Source organism: Artemia sp. Qi Xiang Cuo, chromosome 14, assembly GCF_049724085.1.
Source record: "Artemia sp. Qi Xiang Cuo chromosome 14, ASM4972408v1, whole genome shotgun sequence".
NCBI lineage: Eukaryota > Metazoa > Arthropoda > Branchiopoda > Anostraca > Artemiidae > Artemia > Artemia sp. Qi Xiang Cuo.
In genome coordinates this window covers 67901237-67917271 of record NC_142807.1, presented here as the reverse complement: position 1 = coordinate 67917271, position 16035 = coordinate 67901237, and the positions used below count along the sequence as shown (strand labels likewise).

Sequence of the window (16035 nt, the reverse complement as noted above, 5' to 3'; positions counted from 1 at the left end):
AACCAGCATGCAAACAGTGTGTTTTGATTTAATTTTAAACCAACATTTATTTTTTAAGCATAATGGCCAAATTACATAACTGTAAGGGTTGGCCTACCCAATAACCCTAGAGATATAGTTACTAGACCATTCAGCTATGCTGAACAAAATGGGTGTCTTAAAATTTTGATTGGAAGGGTTTGGACAATTATGAGCTAAAGAAGAGGGCTGATAGCCCTCCAATCATTTTTTAATCTTCAAAGGGCACTATAACTTTTAATTTTCAATCAAATTAGCTCCTTTAAGCTATCAATGATATTACTAGCTATGATTGAGAATTGCTACCTGTGTCCTTATATGCTTTTTCAATACCTACATGCATATAGGTTTTTTGTTTATTGAAACTTCCCATAAACGTTCCCTAAAAGTTCCAACTTAATGCCATTAGTATCGTTAGTTACAGTTACCGTAGAAGCAGCATTAAATGAATAAACACAGTGTCTTCTGACTAGCTCAAAATCCACAACCTATGAAGGTGGAATTTTCAGAAGATATTTCTGTTGTACGGATGACAACCTGCCATCCGTATGCAGGTTGTCAAAAGGGCATATAAACAATATCTTAGGAACAGTGTGAAATTAAAACTTACAACGCTTGTTAGGGGGGATGTTGAACTAGCCAAAAGATAATATTTGCATCATAATACTAATGCTTCAACTCCTACAAATACTGCTACTATTGCTATTACTACTTGACCTCCATCACTATTGACTCTTAAAAGGGAACTAGAACTTCCAATTTCAACCAAATGAGCCACCTCTAAAGCTTATACAACCATCCCTTACATAAGAACCTTAAATACCCCAGGGGCATAACTTACAACCCTCGCCCTTAGGCTCTGGCGGTTTGTATCAACCTCAAAAGCATTGTATTTGGACTATTTTGCATAGAAAGACTGTCTCAAAATATCTATTGGATACATCTCAGGAAAACACGACGCGTTTGTGTGTGTGTGGGGTAGCTGCGCTCTGATTACTTTCACTCTTAAAAATGACCCTAGAACTTCTAACTACAAATCAAATGAGTCCCCTCCAAAGCATATACGGCCACCCTTTTCTATAAGAACCACACATGCCCCATGGGCATAACTTACAACTCTTTCCCGAGAGCTGTAGGGTGGGGGGAAGGGGTGTCTTCCTTACAGACATAATTTCCGAATCCTTCAACTACGATAAATAAAATTATTATCTCCAAATTTTGATTGGAGGTGTTAAGGCAAATGCTGAGAGTGGGGGGGCTGTTTGCTCTCAAATCACTTTGAACCTTAAATAGGTCACTATAACTTCCAATTTCAATTCAAATAAGCCCCATCTGATGTTTATACGACTGCCCATTCAATAAAAACCTTATATGCCTTAACAAAATAACTTACAACCCTATCCCCAGGGCGCTAGGGGGTCAGTTGCGTTTGGTAAAAGGAGGGGTTGTAAAAGAGGGGGGGGGGGGGCTAAAGTGCGTCCATCACTTTTGACACTTAAATAGGAACTAGAACTTCCAATTTTTAACCAAATGAGCCTCTTCGAAGGCTAAACAACTAACCTTCCATAAAAACCTTAAATACCCCCTGGGAATAACCTCCACCCTTGCCCCTGATATCTGGGGTTTGTTTCAACCCTAAAAACCTTGTTATATGATACAATTTCTGTTAGATGCATTTCGGGACAATATGACGTGTTTGGGGGTAGGGGGAGTAGCTGCCCTCCGATCACTTTGACTCTTAAAAAGAACACTAGAGCCTCTGATTACCAATCCAACGGCTATGTCAAAATTTTGATTGGAAGTGTTTGAGGAAATGATGGGCGTGGGGTCATTTGCTCTCTGATCACTCTTGACTTTAAAGTTTTGACTTTCAGGAAATTAGGCGCATTTCAAGGGTGATAGGTTTATTTTGTGATTCTAAATATCAAGACATTTTCATTTTTAAACGAAAAAGGATTAATTTTATCTCCATAAGTCTTTTTTTTTGAAAATGTTTTTCTAAAACCAATTGAAGCAATCTAACCTTTAAGTAAAATATGATTAGTTTTCATTGCCATTATAATTGAAACGTTAACTTGAAATTAGTTCTTTATAATTGGTATTATTAGTAAAAATAATTGCTATTCTGTACTGTCCTGAATACAACATTTACACTGATTTCAACTATTTAGTTAGAATTTTCGATGATTAGTTATTTTCTTTTTATTATTTAAGTATGTCGGCACGAAATTTTTGAAACTTTTTAAGAGCAAACTCCTACTCAGTCAGGATATTCTGATGGATTTTCGCTTGCGAAACATGGAAAATTCATTCTGAGTCAATAATTCGCATGCGTCTACGATCTTCAGATCCTGATAGAAATTGTCTTGAAGTTTCTTTTACGCGAGTAATTTTTCTATTTATATTGACGACTTTTACAATACATTAGTATTATAATCAAAAAATTAGCTTGAGAATGAGTTACCAGGAATAAAGCTAACAACTTCTAATTACTATTAATTAATAACTACGGTATAAAGCAAAATCATTTAGATTTTATTTTCGTTTTGATTCAGCTCTTACTGCTAATTTCAACTATCTAATCAATCTAATCAACTATCTAATCAATCAACTATCTAATCTTTCAACTATCTAATCAATCAATCTAATCTCCATCTAATTCTATCTATCTAAAGCAAAATAAAAATTATTTTTAATTGTTTTAAGCAGCGTTACCACTCGGTTCAGTCCAAGTATTTCGGTCAGTTTTTTGACTTTTCGATCGGAATCGACAAATTCACTTGCGTCAGCAAAACTTGGATTATGTAAGAAATAGTATTAAAGCTTTTTTTTTATGCCTTCCGGCCTTATTTATATATTATAAATAATACTTATTTTTATATCATCCGGTCTTAATTTCATTTATTTATATTCATAATTTGCACGTTTAATTAGTGCTGTAATCTGAAAACTAGCTAGAAAATTAGTTACCAAAAATAAAGCTAATTATTTCATAATTGATACTACTTAATAAGTATAAAAGTAAATCATTTACCTATATAATTTGTCTTTTAATTCAGTTCTTAACACTCATTTGAAATATCTAATTAGAACATACTTTTTTTTCTACGAATACCGAATAAACATTTTTCGATTCTTTTAAATAGGTGCGTTGCTTCAAATTCAAGCGAGTTACCACTCGTATCCAGTCAAATTTTTAGTTAAGTTATGCATGCGAATCATCAAATATTAAAACACAAATCTACAATTTTCTTAAATCTGTGAAGCTTGAATCATGTAAGAAACGGTCTTTAAGTTTTTTCTTTATGAGCATAATTTTGATTTATTTCCATTCTCAATTTTATAATACAGTGGTATTGTACATGAAAAATTTGTTTGTACCTTGATTACGAAAAATAAAGTTAAAGTTTCAACAAAAAAATTTATTTAATTAGCATTAAGTATAATTTCGTGTGCCAAATTAACCTATAATAAAAAAGGAATATAATGGAATTTAAATTTGAACTTGGGCACAGCTGGGATAGGAAAATTTCAACGATAGATTGAGAAAAAAATGACTTAATAGGCTAAGTCATTCCTAAGATATTACTGAACCCCCCTGAGACAACATGTTTGCACATAGTTTGTATTAATTTAGTTCAACTTTCCCGTCAATATTTCACCTTAATACCCTTAGCCTTAGTAGCAGTCACAATAGAAGTAGTAGTTGTAGTGAAGCTGGTAGTAGTAGCAGTAAAAGAAGCGTGCAAATATTGCCGTTTCGTCGATTGACCATTCCCTGAAAGTTCCAACGTAATACCCTGAGCCTTTCCTGAGATACGCCCTTTTGACAACCTGCATGCACAGAGTATGTTTTGATTTGGTTCAATATTCCCCTAAATGTGCCCTAGAATTTTTACCTTCATACCCTTAGCCTTAGTGGTAGTAGAAGTCTTGGTAGTAATAGTTGTATTTGTAGTAGCAGTAGTAGCAGGAGTGGTATGTCCATATTGCCTTTTGGTCAATGGGACATCCTAAGTTATTACTGATGTGCCCTTTTCATTCCAATATTATTGATTCAGACACCGCAAATAATTTCAGCTGTATTCAGTTCACAGTTTTTTTGGTGTTTGTATGAGTTTACTTCCTTGAATTTCAGTGCTAACTCTCCATTACTAATTCCAACTATGGAAATTGTCGTTTTAAAACCGCTAAGCAACTGGAAACTTACAGACGTAAAGAGGCCTATGGTAAGTGTTAAACTTGTATGATGATTTCCAATTCTGGGAAGGGAGGGGAGGGACTAGAGCCCCCCCCTTACCACGCCACTGACAAGGAAAAAGCTCAACCCGCAGTAGATTTTAAATATTCAGTATTTTAGGGTGGGGTTCAAATGAAGCTTGTAAGTCATTCCCCTCCCCCAGTATCCCTAGAAAGAGATTTCACGCCTGCTAGAATTCACAATATTACACCCTCCCAGTTTAGCTAGTGAGTATTTACCTTTAAAGGCCCCAACTATTTGCTTCATTTTTAAGCACGTCTATTACCCTGCGTTCAGTATTGTAAGTAAGTAGCTGTAAATACGTAATTATACGTACGTAATGTAAGTACGTAAGTGTAAGTACGCAATTGTAAGTACGTAATTGTAAATACTTATAGAATAAGTGCAATTATTATGCTCTATTTAACGCTGTCTAGATAGCAAAAATAATTTTACGAGAAAAATTCGAGAATTAAAAGAAATAACCAAAGTCTAATGGTCTAATATAATGAAAAAAGTTGAAACGAAAAAAAAATAATTAAGAGTAAAAAATGTTGGAGCTTAATAGCACTTTCTAAGAAAGGTTCTCACAGGAAATATTTTCGATTTATCCTGATAGAAAAATACAGTGAAACCTATTTTTATCTAGAAACAAACAAATAGCAGCTTCTAGAGTTCTAACAGACATATAATTAACTTAATAGGTTCCAATCGCCGCTACTGAACGCAATACATTAGTTGTAATTGCCTACTGAACAGACAAAATTAAAAAAGTTAATTGTAACAAGCTTATTAAAAATGGGAACTTAAGATCAAAATTAATTAAGTCTCCTTCTGATTCTTGTTCGTTCGAATTTTAATGGAGACACTTTCGCAAAATCTCATCACCGGAATCACATTCCTGGCCCCAACTGAGTTCGAGCTTCGAGTCCCATATTCCTAATCTCTAAAATAATTACACGAAAATATCCTATGTAACAAACTAACTCGTTAGCATAATATTATCACTGGTGAAAGGCTAAAAGACCGGGAAAACTAGATAGAAAGGAATTCAGTGCATAAAAGAAAGTCGAGAGGGAGAAAAGAGAGAGAAGGAAAGAAAGAGAAGGGAAGAGAGAGAGAGAAAAAACAAAGAGAAAGGAAGAAAGAGAGAGAGGAGAAAGAGATTATAGGCGCGCAATTAAAACTATGGAAATATGAAACAAAAAATATATTCAAACAACAGCAAGGCCAGAGACATGAGTAATGTCATGATAAACCTCAATAAAACTAGACAAAAGATTTTATTACTTTTATTCTTGTCCATCTGGTTTGCCCCTAGCTGTATCCTTATTTCCCTCCCCTTCATATCCCCAAGCTATTCCAGATTGACCTTGACTAGCACTTGTTACAGGGGTTTGCCCTAGCATTGGCTCTAGTCCTTTCCACGTTCTAGATATTAAATAGTCACTAGCACTTCCTGTGGACACTACATAATTATCACGGATGGTTAAATTTTGTGACACACTGTGATCAGGCGATTTTCCTTCTATTCCAATAGTCCTCATTTTGCCAGTAACAAGAGACAAATCCGAGTAAGGTTCAGAGATGGAGGTGGAATCAACATATTTAGCAGCACCTAAAAGGCAAAATATGTGATTAAATGTCTTGGAGGATAAATTGATAGCTCCCAAAGCAAATACACTGGAGCAAATTGAAATAGTTTGATTTGAGGACAGTTTAGTAATTATCTAGAGTAAGAAACAGCTGATGCTTTTTGTGTTTGCTCAATGTGCTCGGAAGTATGATTCAAAATCTCAATCATTTCTTAGTTCTATGACTATCTAACTTAGTTCTGCCCTAGGATGGACGATAGAATATCTATCAATAAGTGAAAATGACATCATTTTTATACAGATTCTGAAAAAGGCTTATGGCAGCTTCGCCTCTCACTCAGACTATTTGTCTTGGGTTTTTTAACTAGCCATGGTTTAAATTAAAATCAAGTTACCATCAAGCCATAGCTAACTGAAGAAAAAGCCAAGACAGATAGTCTGAGTGAGAGACAAAGCTGGCATAAGCCTTTTTCAGGATTGTATAAAAATGATGTAATTTTCACTTATTGATAGATATTCTATCGTCAATCCATCCATCCTAGGGCAGAACTAAGGTCGTAGAACCAGTCATAGAACCTAAGTCATAGAACCAGGGGCGTCCCGAGGGGGGGGGGGGAATTGAAAATGCAAGAAATTGGAAGTGAAAATACAAATAATATAGAAATTATAGAACCAGGGATGTCCCGAGGGGGGGGGAATTGAAAATGCAAGAAATTGAAAATGCAAATAATATACCGTTTCTAGATGGGTTAATTAATCGTAACAGTGATAAATTAGATTTTACTATTTACAGAAAGCCCACACAAAACAATAGATATCTTCATTTTAAATCTAATCACCCCCCACAAGTAAAAAGAGGTGTGGCTCCTCTAGTGGATCGTGTCCTGAACATTTGTTCTGAGTCTTATGTCGACACAGAATTGAATTTTATCACAGATGTACCTTCTGGAAATGGCTATCCCATTCCTATTATTAATAATATAATTAGCCGTAGAATAAAAAGACACTTACTTAAAATCAAATATTATTTATCATGTGAACCTCCTAGTGAACATTTAAATACAATCTACCTTCCGTACATTCAGAAAATTCATAAGAATTTAAAATAAGTTTGCACACGAAATAACATGCATGGGTTCGAGTCCTGGTGGCACTGGTTATTTGGTTTGGAACGGGGGTCGACGGTGTGACTCTGTAAGCTCAGCCAAAAGTCGACCCAGCTCCAAATGGGTACCTGGAAAAATCAGGGGGAAAAATACGAGAAGCGTCGGATGACTTGCCCCCAACCACGCATTGCGTTCCTGGCCGAAGGCATTGAATCAGGAGATCGGAACCTGCGCAACGCAGACCTGAAACAGGATTTATAATTCTTTTGATGCTGCTAAAAGCAGCGATGTTTTTGAAAACCCCAGCCATGAAATACTTTTTGAAAACACCTCCCTCATTAGCAATGATTTGGGAATTAAGCAAGTATCATGTGAGGTAATTGAAATTAAACTTTAGCTAAATAGTAATACTTATTTAAATAGGGATTTGTGGGAATATTCATTCAATGCTTTATACAAAAATTTAATTAAAAACGACTTAGTAAATTATATATAAAAAAAATGATCACCAATACCGATGAATCAGCTACAAAAAGACCTTTTAGGTTAGCCACCGAAAAGGCAAGATTATCATTAGAAATATGTTCATAATTTATGCCTGAATGAATTGCCTCGTTTCGTATGGTTTCACCTTCAGTGCTGGTTGAACGTTGTTGTAATAACTATTATGGGACTGTTTTAATTTTCCAATTTTAGTTTTAAAGATTCCATTTTGTTGTAAGTTGTATTTTATTTACATATGTAACTTGCTGAGGACGGCTCTTAGATACAGAGCCGAAATATTCTCAAGGTTAATTTATATATGTAGCTTGCTGAGGACGGCTCTTAGATACAGAACCGAAATATTCTCAAGGTTTATTTATATATGTAGCTTGCTGAGGACGGCTCTTTGATATAGAGCTGAAATATTCAGCTGAGAAATACAAGAGCTGAGTTTTTATTCAGCGCTCGTCTGATGAACATCGCCTCGGGGAGCGTTGCTTGCAAGTGATATACGAAATAGAATTTAGACTCTTGTGATAATGACTCTGGACTGGTATTTATATATGATTATTGATCGTGATTTGGATTACTGAAGCAGGAATACGTAAGGAGTGTGCATATGTCTTGAAATTTAAATCTGTAATAGAGGATTTTTATTTATATATTTTTTCATACGGATAACCTTGAAACCAGATACTTAACTATGCAATTGGTATTTAATGTGACATTTCGGAAATAAGTATGAATCATTTCGCTGAATGAAAATCAGTTTTCATTCAGAGTTGCTTGCAAGTGAAATACGAAGAATTTAGACTCTTGTGATAATGACTCTGGACTGTTATTTATACATAATTATTGATCATGATTTGGATTACTGAAGCAGGAATACGTAAGCAGTGGGTTGGAGGACTGAAATTTTAGAAAAATGAATAACTCAAACGGAGTGACTGTAGCTTTAACTGAGGCTATACCTGAAGATATAGCCAGTGCTCAGTTTATACACGAAATTAATTTCAATCTAGATCTGATACCATGATTAATTGAGGCTACTGAAAAGACTTTGCCGGAAGTTTTAGTGAAAGTTACATCAGTTGAAAGCCAGTTTTCTTCTTTGAACCAAAAACAATCTGACAATGTCAAAGCTTGTGAAGATATGAAAGGTGAAATTGAGATGCTTTGTAAGAATTTATGAGCAGCTACCATGCGGGCTGACGCATTTGGCGAAGAACTTAGAAGATGTAACGTTGTCTTATATAACTTCGAACCTATTAATCCTGCTATATATACGCTGAAGCAAGAAATAATTATGGTTCTTAATAAGTGTATACCAGATTTAAATCTGAACCGTTGTGACGTCAAAGACGTGTTCAGAATGCGTGCGGGGCCAGTCTTACTAAAGATGAACTCTGTTGAATTTCGCGGGTTAATTCTTAAGTCTAATCGACTTTTGAAAAGGAATGGACTTTTGGCTGCCCCTGATTATAGTGCCAGGCAAAGGGAAGCCCGTAAAAACCTTAAACCGGTCTAGAGTACGATGTGTCGAAACACCACCAAGCTAGGCTTAGGGGAGAAAAGTTATACATCAACGGCAGAGTGTTTGTTTATGACTTTCCTTCGGAATGTGTTAAGGAAGTAACCACCAGCTCCAGTGAAGTGAATTATCTGGGGCCTCCTCGAAAAGGTTCAGCAGAAACAAGAGAAGTCCAACTAGCTAAAGAACCGGCTAGCGAAAAAATGGACATTTCCGTCGCTGGCAGAGTGGTGTCTGAAAGCTCTGAGAGTGATAGTCAAGCCGAGAGTGATATCAAGACGGTGATCAAATTTAATATACGTGATCCGAAACTGCATTTTTCGAAGGGTGCTCCGCGTCCTGTCCGGAATTCTCAAATAGTTGCGAAAAACACTGAAAAGCGAAAAGCCTGGGAGGTCATAAGCCCGGATGATCAAAATCGTATTGATGCCCGTAATGTTGCAAGAAAAGACTCTAGATCTGGTGTCGGAGGAGCTAACTACAGAGGTTAGTCGAGGAGCTCCAGAGCTGCGTCATCAAAAGATTATTATAGACTTTCATACTTACCTGATGAGCCAGAAACACCCTTTGCCCTGCCTACACATGATCAGCTTGTTCAAAGTGAATAGGGACAGTGTGGCCATGTTCACCCTTTGCGTGTAATCACATGGAATGTCCAGGGTGAGAGAAATAATGTTGAACAAGTACTGAAGGACCTAGGTGGTGTTGATATTATTGCTCTTGTAGATCGTGGCATAGTGACGACACAGTGCCTTATTTTGAAGGATACTGGGTTGAAAATGTTGCGCGTAAACCAGCAAAGAATATGAGATATGATGGAGGTATTTTGCTGTTAATTAAGCAAGGTCGTTTCCGTAAACATTCTCGAATTTCTAGTGTATCGGAGAAGATTATATGGGTTTGGATTCATCTAGTTAGTGGTAAAAGTTTGATTTTAGGTGCGGTATATACTGCCCCCCAGAATAGTTCGTATGTAGTAGAAGTGACATGGGATTTATTAGAGGAGGAGCATAGGCATTTGCGATCACGTTTTGATAAGGATTATTTTTTGGTGGTGGGGAACTTTAATACTTATATGGGAATATGTAAGGAGATTAATCAAGTTTCATTTGTTGATACGCCGGACCTGATGCCTGATATTTATAAGACATCTAGAAGGGGCAAATATATTGAAATAAGGATTAATTTTTGGGGTAAAAGCCTTCTGGAACTCTGTTCAGATAATCCATTAGTGATTGGAAATAGAGGAGTCGGAAAGGATGGGGAGGAGGGTGAGTTTACCTGTCTGTCGGGGACAAACCCTAGTGTAATTGATTATGTTTACGGTTTAAGGAAAGGAGAAGGGAATATAATAGGCTAAAACGGAGGAAAAAATGGGAGAAAATTAGAGTGGAGCAGAAAGAGATAGAGAAAGCTTATATGGTAGGGGATACAAAGCAATTTTGGTCAGGAATAAGGCAGGAGAACAGACAAGGAAAAGGCCAATTACAAATCCCTGAAGCTGATACTTGGCCTAGTTTCTTGAGAGTATACATGAAGATTCTAGTGGCCTTGATAGTGAAGAATCAATTGTTGCTCCGCAGTTTCCGATGAAAGAAAAAGATTATGAGTTGGTGAAGGAGGTAACCTCAGATGAAGTTAGGAAAGTAGTTAAGAAGATGAAGGAAGGATCAGGGCCAGGAATAGATGGTATACCTGCAGTTTTGTTAAAGAGGTTTCTTCTTGGTGTTTTTTGCTAGTTTTAGTGAATATTTTAAATAGAATTATAAGTAGTAGTGTATGGCCTTCCCTATGGAAAGTACCGATTATGGTACCTCTATTTAAGAAAGGTAGTCCTAGTGGTCATGATAGCTATAGGTTGATAGCATTAGCGCCTGCATTTAGTAAAATTTTAGAAAAGATTTTGGACAATCGGTTGAATGAATGGTTGAAGGGTTATTGGGAAATTAAAGAGGAGTAGGGGGATTTCAGGAAAGGATATAGTACGTCGGATAGAGTATTTGTGTTAAGTGCATTGATAGAGAAGTATGAATCAGGTAGAAATAAACTGTATGCTGTGTTTCTAGACTTAAGAAAGGCATTCGACAATGTAGATACAGCTCTCCTTGAAAAGTGTTTAAGAGATGTAGGTCTACCTTTAAGTTTTATTCGTTTATTTGTTGGTATGTATTCTGGGACTAAATCTATGGTCAGGGTTGCAGGTTCGGGATTTTCCTGGTTATTTGACCTTAAGAAAGGAGTGAAGCAGGGCAGCGGCGTGTCCCCGAGACTGTTCGGTTTGTTTTTGAATGATATGGGGGAGTCTCTGGGAAAAAAAACGAGCTCCAAAGCTGTGTCTTGGAAAAATAAATTTTTCGGTGTTATTATTTGCGGATGACGCTGCATTGGTGACGAAGTCAACAAGGGAACTACAAATACTTCTTTATTTAATTGCGGAATATTTACAAAATGAAAAAGTTACAGCTGGATGTTATGAAAACTGAAGTGGTTATTTTTAGTACAAGGAAAGAAAAAAATAGATAATATATTTGTATTTGGAGGACAACAAATAGAAGTAGTTGAAAAAATAAAGTAAATAAAGTATGGTTATATTTTCCAAAGTAATGGTGGATGGAGTTCTCAAATTAAAGAAGTGTTAAATAGGGGAAGAGCACAACATTTTCACTTTTCAGGAATAAAATTAGTGGAATAAAGAATTTGTCTTTGCATAAGGTTTTTTTTTTTATCTAAGATTATGCCGATTCTCCATTACGGGGAAGAGATCTAGGGACATGAGAACGCTGCCCAGTTATAAAGCGTTCAGCTAGGTTACTTTAAGAGATTGTACGGGCTGCATAGAATGACCCATACCCAGTTTCTTAAAGGAGACCTCGGACTATGGTCTCTTAAAAGTTATAAAACGGTCCAAATGATAAAAATTTGGCTAAGGGTTGTACAGGTACCCAGTTATAAGCTACTGAAGGCTGCATTATGGTGAGTTGATTCAGCTACATAGGAAAATATTTCGGCCTTTTAAAGACAAAGAAGTACTGTATAAAACAGGTTTTTCTTTCGCATGGAATGGTGGTCTTGGACCAACTAGTCAACAATTACAGTGGACAAGGAAATCAAGCGGGTGCTGGAGGATCAGACGATACAGAAATGGGGTGAGGAGATTAAGAATTCGGAACCTTTAAGGTATTATAATGAGGTTAAGATAATTTATGGTCAGGAATTTTACTTTAAGTTAAATTTACCGTCTAGATACCTTACATATTGAATGCAGCTACGATCTAATTGCCTTCCGATTCGTTCGAGATTGAAAGTTTTTGAGAGGAGGAAAAGTGTCCCGGCCGGCAGGTTTGCTTGCCCTCTTTGCCAAGAAGAGAAGGAGAATTTGAAGCATTGTCTGAGTCGTTGTCGAGGTCTTTTGGGGGTAAGGGAAAATTTATTTGGGAATGATGGAGTGCTGCTTCCTGATGCCTTGAAAAGTACGTGGTCAGACTTTATTTGTCTAGTGGGAAGATATCTTGATGAGTTTTTTTGCAAAAAGAAGAGAGTAGTTTTTTTTTATTATTATTGCGTTGAGTGCTGTAATTTGTTAATCTTGTATGTTATATGTGTACATGGCCACATTTTGGCTTGAAATACACGTTATCTTATCCTATCTTATTCTCAAGGTTTAGAAAACTCCACTGTCTTAGGTACGTTCCTTGTTGTTGTTTTCATGGTACCCTTAATTTTGAAGAATTCCATGTAAGATATCCACATGAAACTCTGTCACAGAAACACAATTGTGGCCCACCTGTCGTGGCAACGATATGCTAGTCTCGAAGCAGTGTGACAGGATTTTTGAAGCCTTAGCTTAATCATAAGATTCCTTGAAGGAATGCTTATTATTGGATACTGGCTCAGAGAATACTGCTTCTCTACATACAAGTCCATCCTTGATTACTATATTTTGTTTAGAAGCTGTAAAAAAAAAGAATAAAATATAATACATGCTTAAACAGAGATAGCAACAATAAGAATAATATGATAATTTACAAAATTAGATTTTGTAATAAAGAACCTCTGATATCCCCCCCCCCCGCCGCGCAAGAAAAATACTTAACAGAATAAATACGCCAGTCAAAATATAATCGAGTTTAGGCTTTATATTTTGTTTTGCGAATTCTTATTTTTTAATTTATATTTTCCTTCTTTGACAGAAGGTGGCTGAGTGGAGGTCTTGTTCTATTTTCCGGCTTTAGCGAGCAAAATTATATTTTGTTTATATGTTCTAGCTTTTTTACATAACAAATAAACAATTTAGATACCTGGCAGAAGTTCTCTAAAGTCTGTCACATAGTCTCCAGTCCATTCTCTCGCTTGATTTAACGCAACTTCAATCTCAAATGGCTGCAGGATTGGTTTAAAAAAATCCTTTGAATCTAACATAGAATTCTCAGGACAAGCAACTAATACAAAAACGTCAATTTCCGGAAAATTTGCAAGTTTGGCTGGATTCACACGACCAACAGCGAATATATACGATTTTTTGCCAGCTTTTCGTATCAATTCCTTCAAATGATTAATTGCTTGCAAGTAGTCGGCCACAGCAAGCGTCCCGACAAGGATTCCGATCCTTTCCGCGTCGCGCGCTCGCTCGATTAAATAATATCGTCTCATCAGGACTTTGTTTACATTTAATGTTTCTAAACGTGCAGTCTTTCTCTTAGGAGAATACGTAATCAACTGACATTTATTGAAAGTAATTAGTAAGTTGTTTAAAGTGAGTCCTTCCTCTCCTATATAAAACACTAGATATTCTTCAAGGGGGGTGTTTAGGACAAATTTCCGTCCACATTTATGGACTTCACAGGGGGGCAATTCTCTATTTGATTCGGGAAAGTCCAGCTGAGAGACAACGAGGTTTGAATATTCTTTGCACATTTGAGATTCTAGTTCAGCTGAAAAAATAATAAGATTAAAGCCTAGATTAAAAGAAGAGTTAAACTATTTGAAATTTCAATTATATATCACACACTGTAAAACAATACACAACGGCGTTGTATCTGCGAAATAAGTTTGTTAAAAATGAGGGGTCACTCCCTTTCAAAAATGCGGACACAAAATGCCACGCACCAATCATAACGAAGATGTGTTTGTATTTGTGCCGCACAAAATCTGGAACGGAGAGGCTTAGCGTGACGCAATTGCAAGTTCGCTAATTACAGTTTTAGAAAATGAATGGCGTAAAATAATTTCGTTAAGTACATATTCATTAATGACATACCCGAATAGAAGGAATTATTTCGCTGTACAAGGAGTCGCCAAACATTGTTTCACGGGGTGGCACAAACAACGCACAGTAGAGGTGTCATGCATGTCTTCTGCTAGTATTCTACCAACTTTCGACAATGACCATCGTCAATCCTTAGTTATCTTTGAACACAAAACAAAGTACAAAATTGGTGGGCAGGGTGTGGGTGGAATCTCACAGCTTATATTTTCGAATTTTTCCGATGGGTAGTAATTTTCCAGGGGAATCCTTCTTACCTGATACCCTAGTAATCTTGTACCCATTAGCCTCTACTACCCATTATCTTAAATAATTTCTTAGATTACAAACAGGTAAAACTTTTAGTCAAAACAGTGAATAAAATAAACCAAAAAAACGCTGAATAGGCTGACCGATTTGAACCCTTTTTCAACAGAAAAAGAAGATGAAAAAACTGGACTAAACAGCTATATATAAAAAAAGAACTACAAGAAAAGATAAAAAACTACATACTAAGCAAAAAAAACAACAACAATGAAATTTGGTTGCTCTTCAAAACTCAGAATAACTTATTATAATAACTCCCTGTATTTTGGAGCAACAATAATTAACAGGTATGATTAGTATGATGTTCTAACAAATGAAATGATTTTATGATGTTTTAACATGAGTATTTTTAAGCATAAAACATGTTGATATAATTAAAATAAACTAAAATAAAACTAAATGTCTTATGCGTTACTTACATATGCCTATCTTCACTTTATTTATAAATGGAAAGCTAGTCTGGTCAAAGAAATTAATTTAAATGATCCTAATTTAAAAAAAAAGGTTTTATTCTAATTATTTTACCTTAAAATACATTGTTACTTTTCCCAACAACTGCTGTCAAGTAGAGGTAAGAATTTCCTATTTAATGGAAAAGAACATTAGAAGAAAACAGACAATAAATGCTGTATTATGCCTAAACAACACAAGACAATAAGAATTCAATAAACCATTTTTTTTTCTTGGGCTTTTGATAAATAAAAAGGTAATTTCTTATTTCATGAGAACTAATGAGCCATGGCGTCTTTTCAAAATTCCTCCATCTTTCCGTGGAGGAATTTTTCGTGGGGGAAGGAAATTTTCCATGGAAGGAGAGCCGGAATTCCCACCATTACTTAAAAAACGATCAGAAATTACATAAAAAAACAGTTTTTTTTTACCTGAAAGTAAGGAGCAACATCAAAACTTAAAAAGAATAGAAATTATTATGTATATGAGGGGGGTCACCTCTCCTTACCTCGCACTTTACGCTACTTCAATTTCTCTTTTTTTTCTCTTTAATTTGTTACTATTTTCTCAATTTTTAGTAACATTTCCAATAATTCACTTTATTTGTGCATCAAAAAAAAAAAAAAAAATCTTGTTTCCTCCAAGTATCGAGCTGCTTTTAAAGTAAATTAACGCATAATTATCAGCCGGGAGGTTTGGAAGCTCTAGATCTGGCCTGAAATGTCCATTTTTTTACAACTAAGAGAAATTACACTCAAAATAAAAAAAAAGGAAGATTATGTCTGGAGAATCATCTACAGATTTTTACGGGAAAAGTACCTTTATTCGATACCAAAAAGGTAGATTTTAGATCGATGGTTTGCAGTAAATGAATAGTTTGCAGTTTTCTCAAGATTTCTTAAATAAAAAAGCAAAATGAGCAAAAAAAACATTTGGCAATCAAAAGGTTTTTTTCACCTCTTGGACCAAACTTGATCTATAAAATAGGTAAATTTTATCATATTAAAATTATTCCCTGTCCAACTCTAATAATTGGAAACAGA

General features: G+C 35.6%; 1 protein-coding gene across 1 annotated transcript in view; it reads right to left on the bottom strand.

The window, feature by feature from the left end:
* Positions 1-1584: 1584 nt before the first annotated feature.
* Positions 1585-16035, bottom strand: part of Dph2 (Diphthamide biosynthesis 2) — a 28874-nt gene continuing 14423 nt past the window's right edge. The window contains exons 4-5 of the mRNA XM_089100242.1: positions 13272-13904; positions 1585-5876 (exon numbers count right to left, since the gene is read on the bottom strand). Of these exons, the coding sequence (XP_088956368.1) occupies positions 5551-5876; positions 13272-13904 (959 nt within the window). The 3' untranslated portion in view covers positions 1585-5550. The remainder of the gene's footprint in view (positions 5877-13271; positions 13905-16035) is intronic.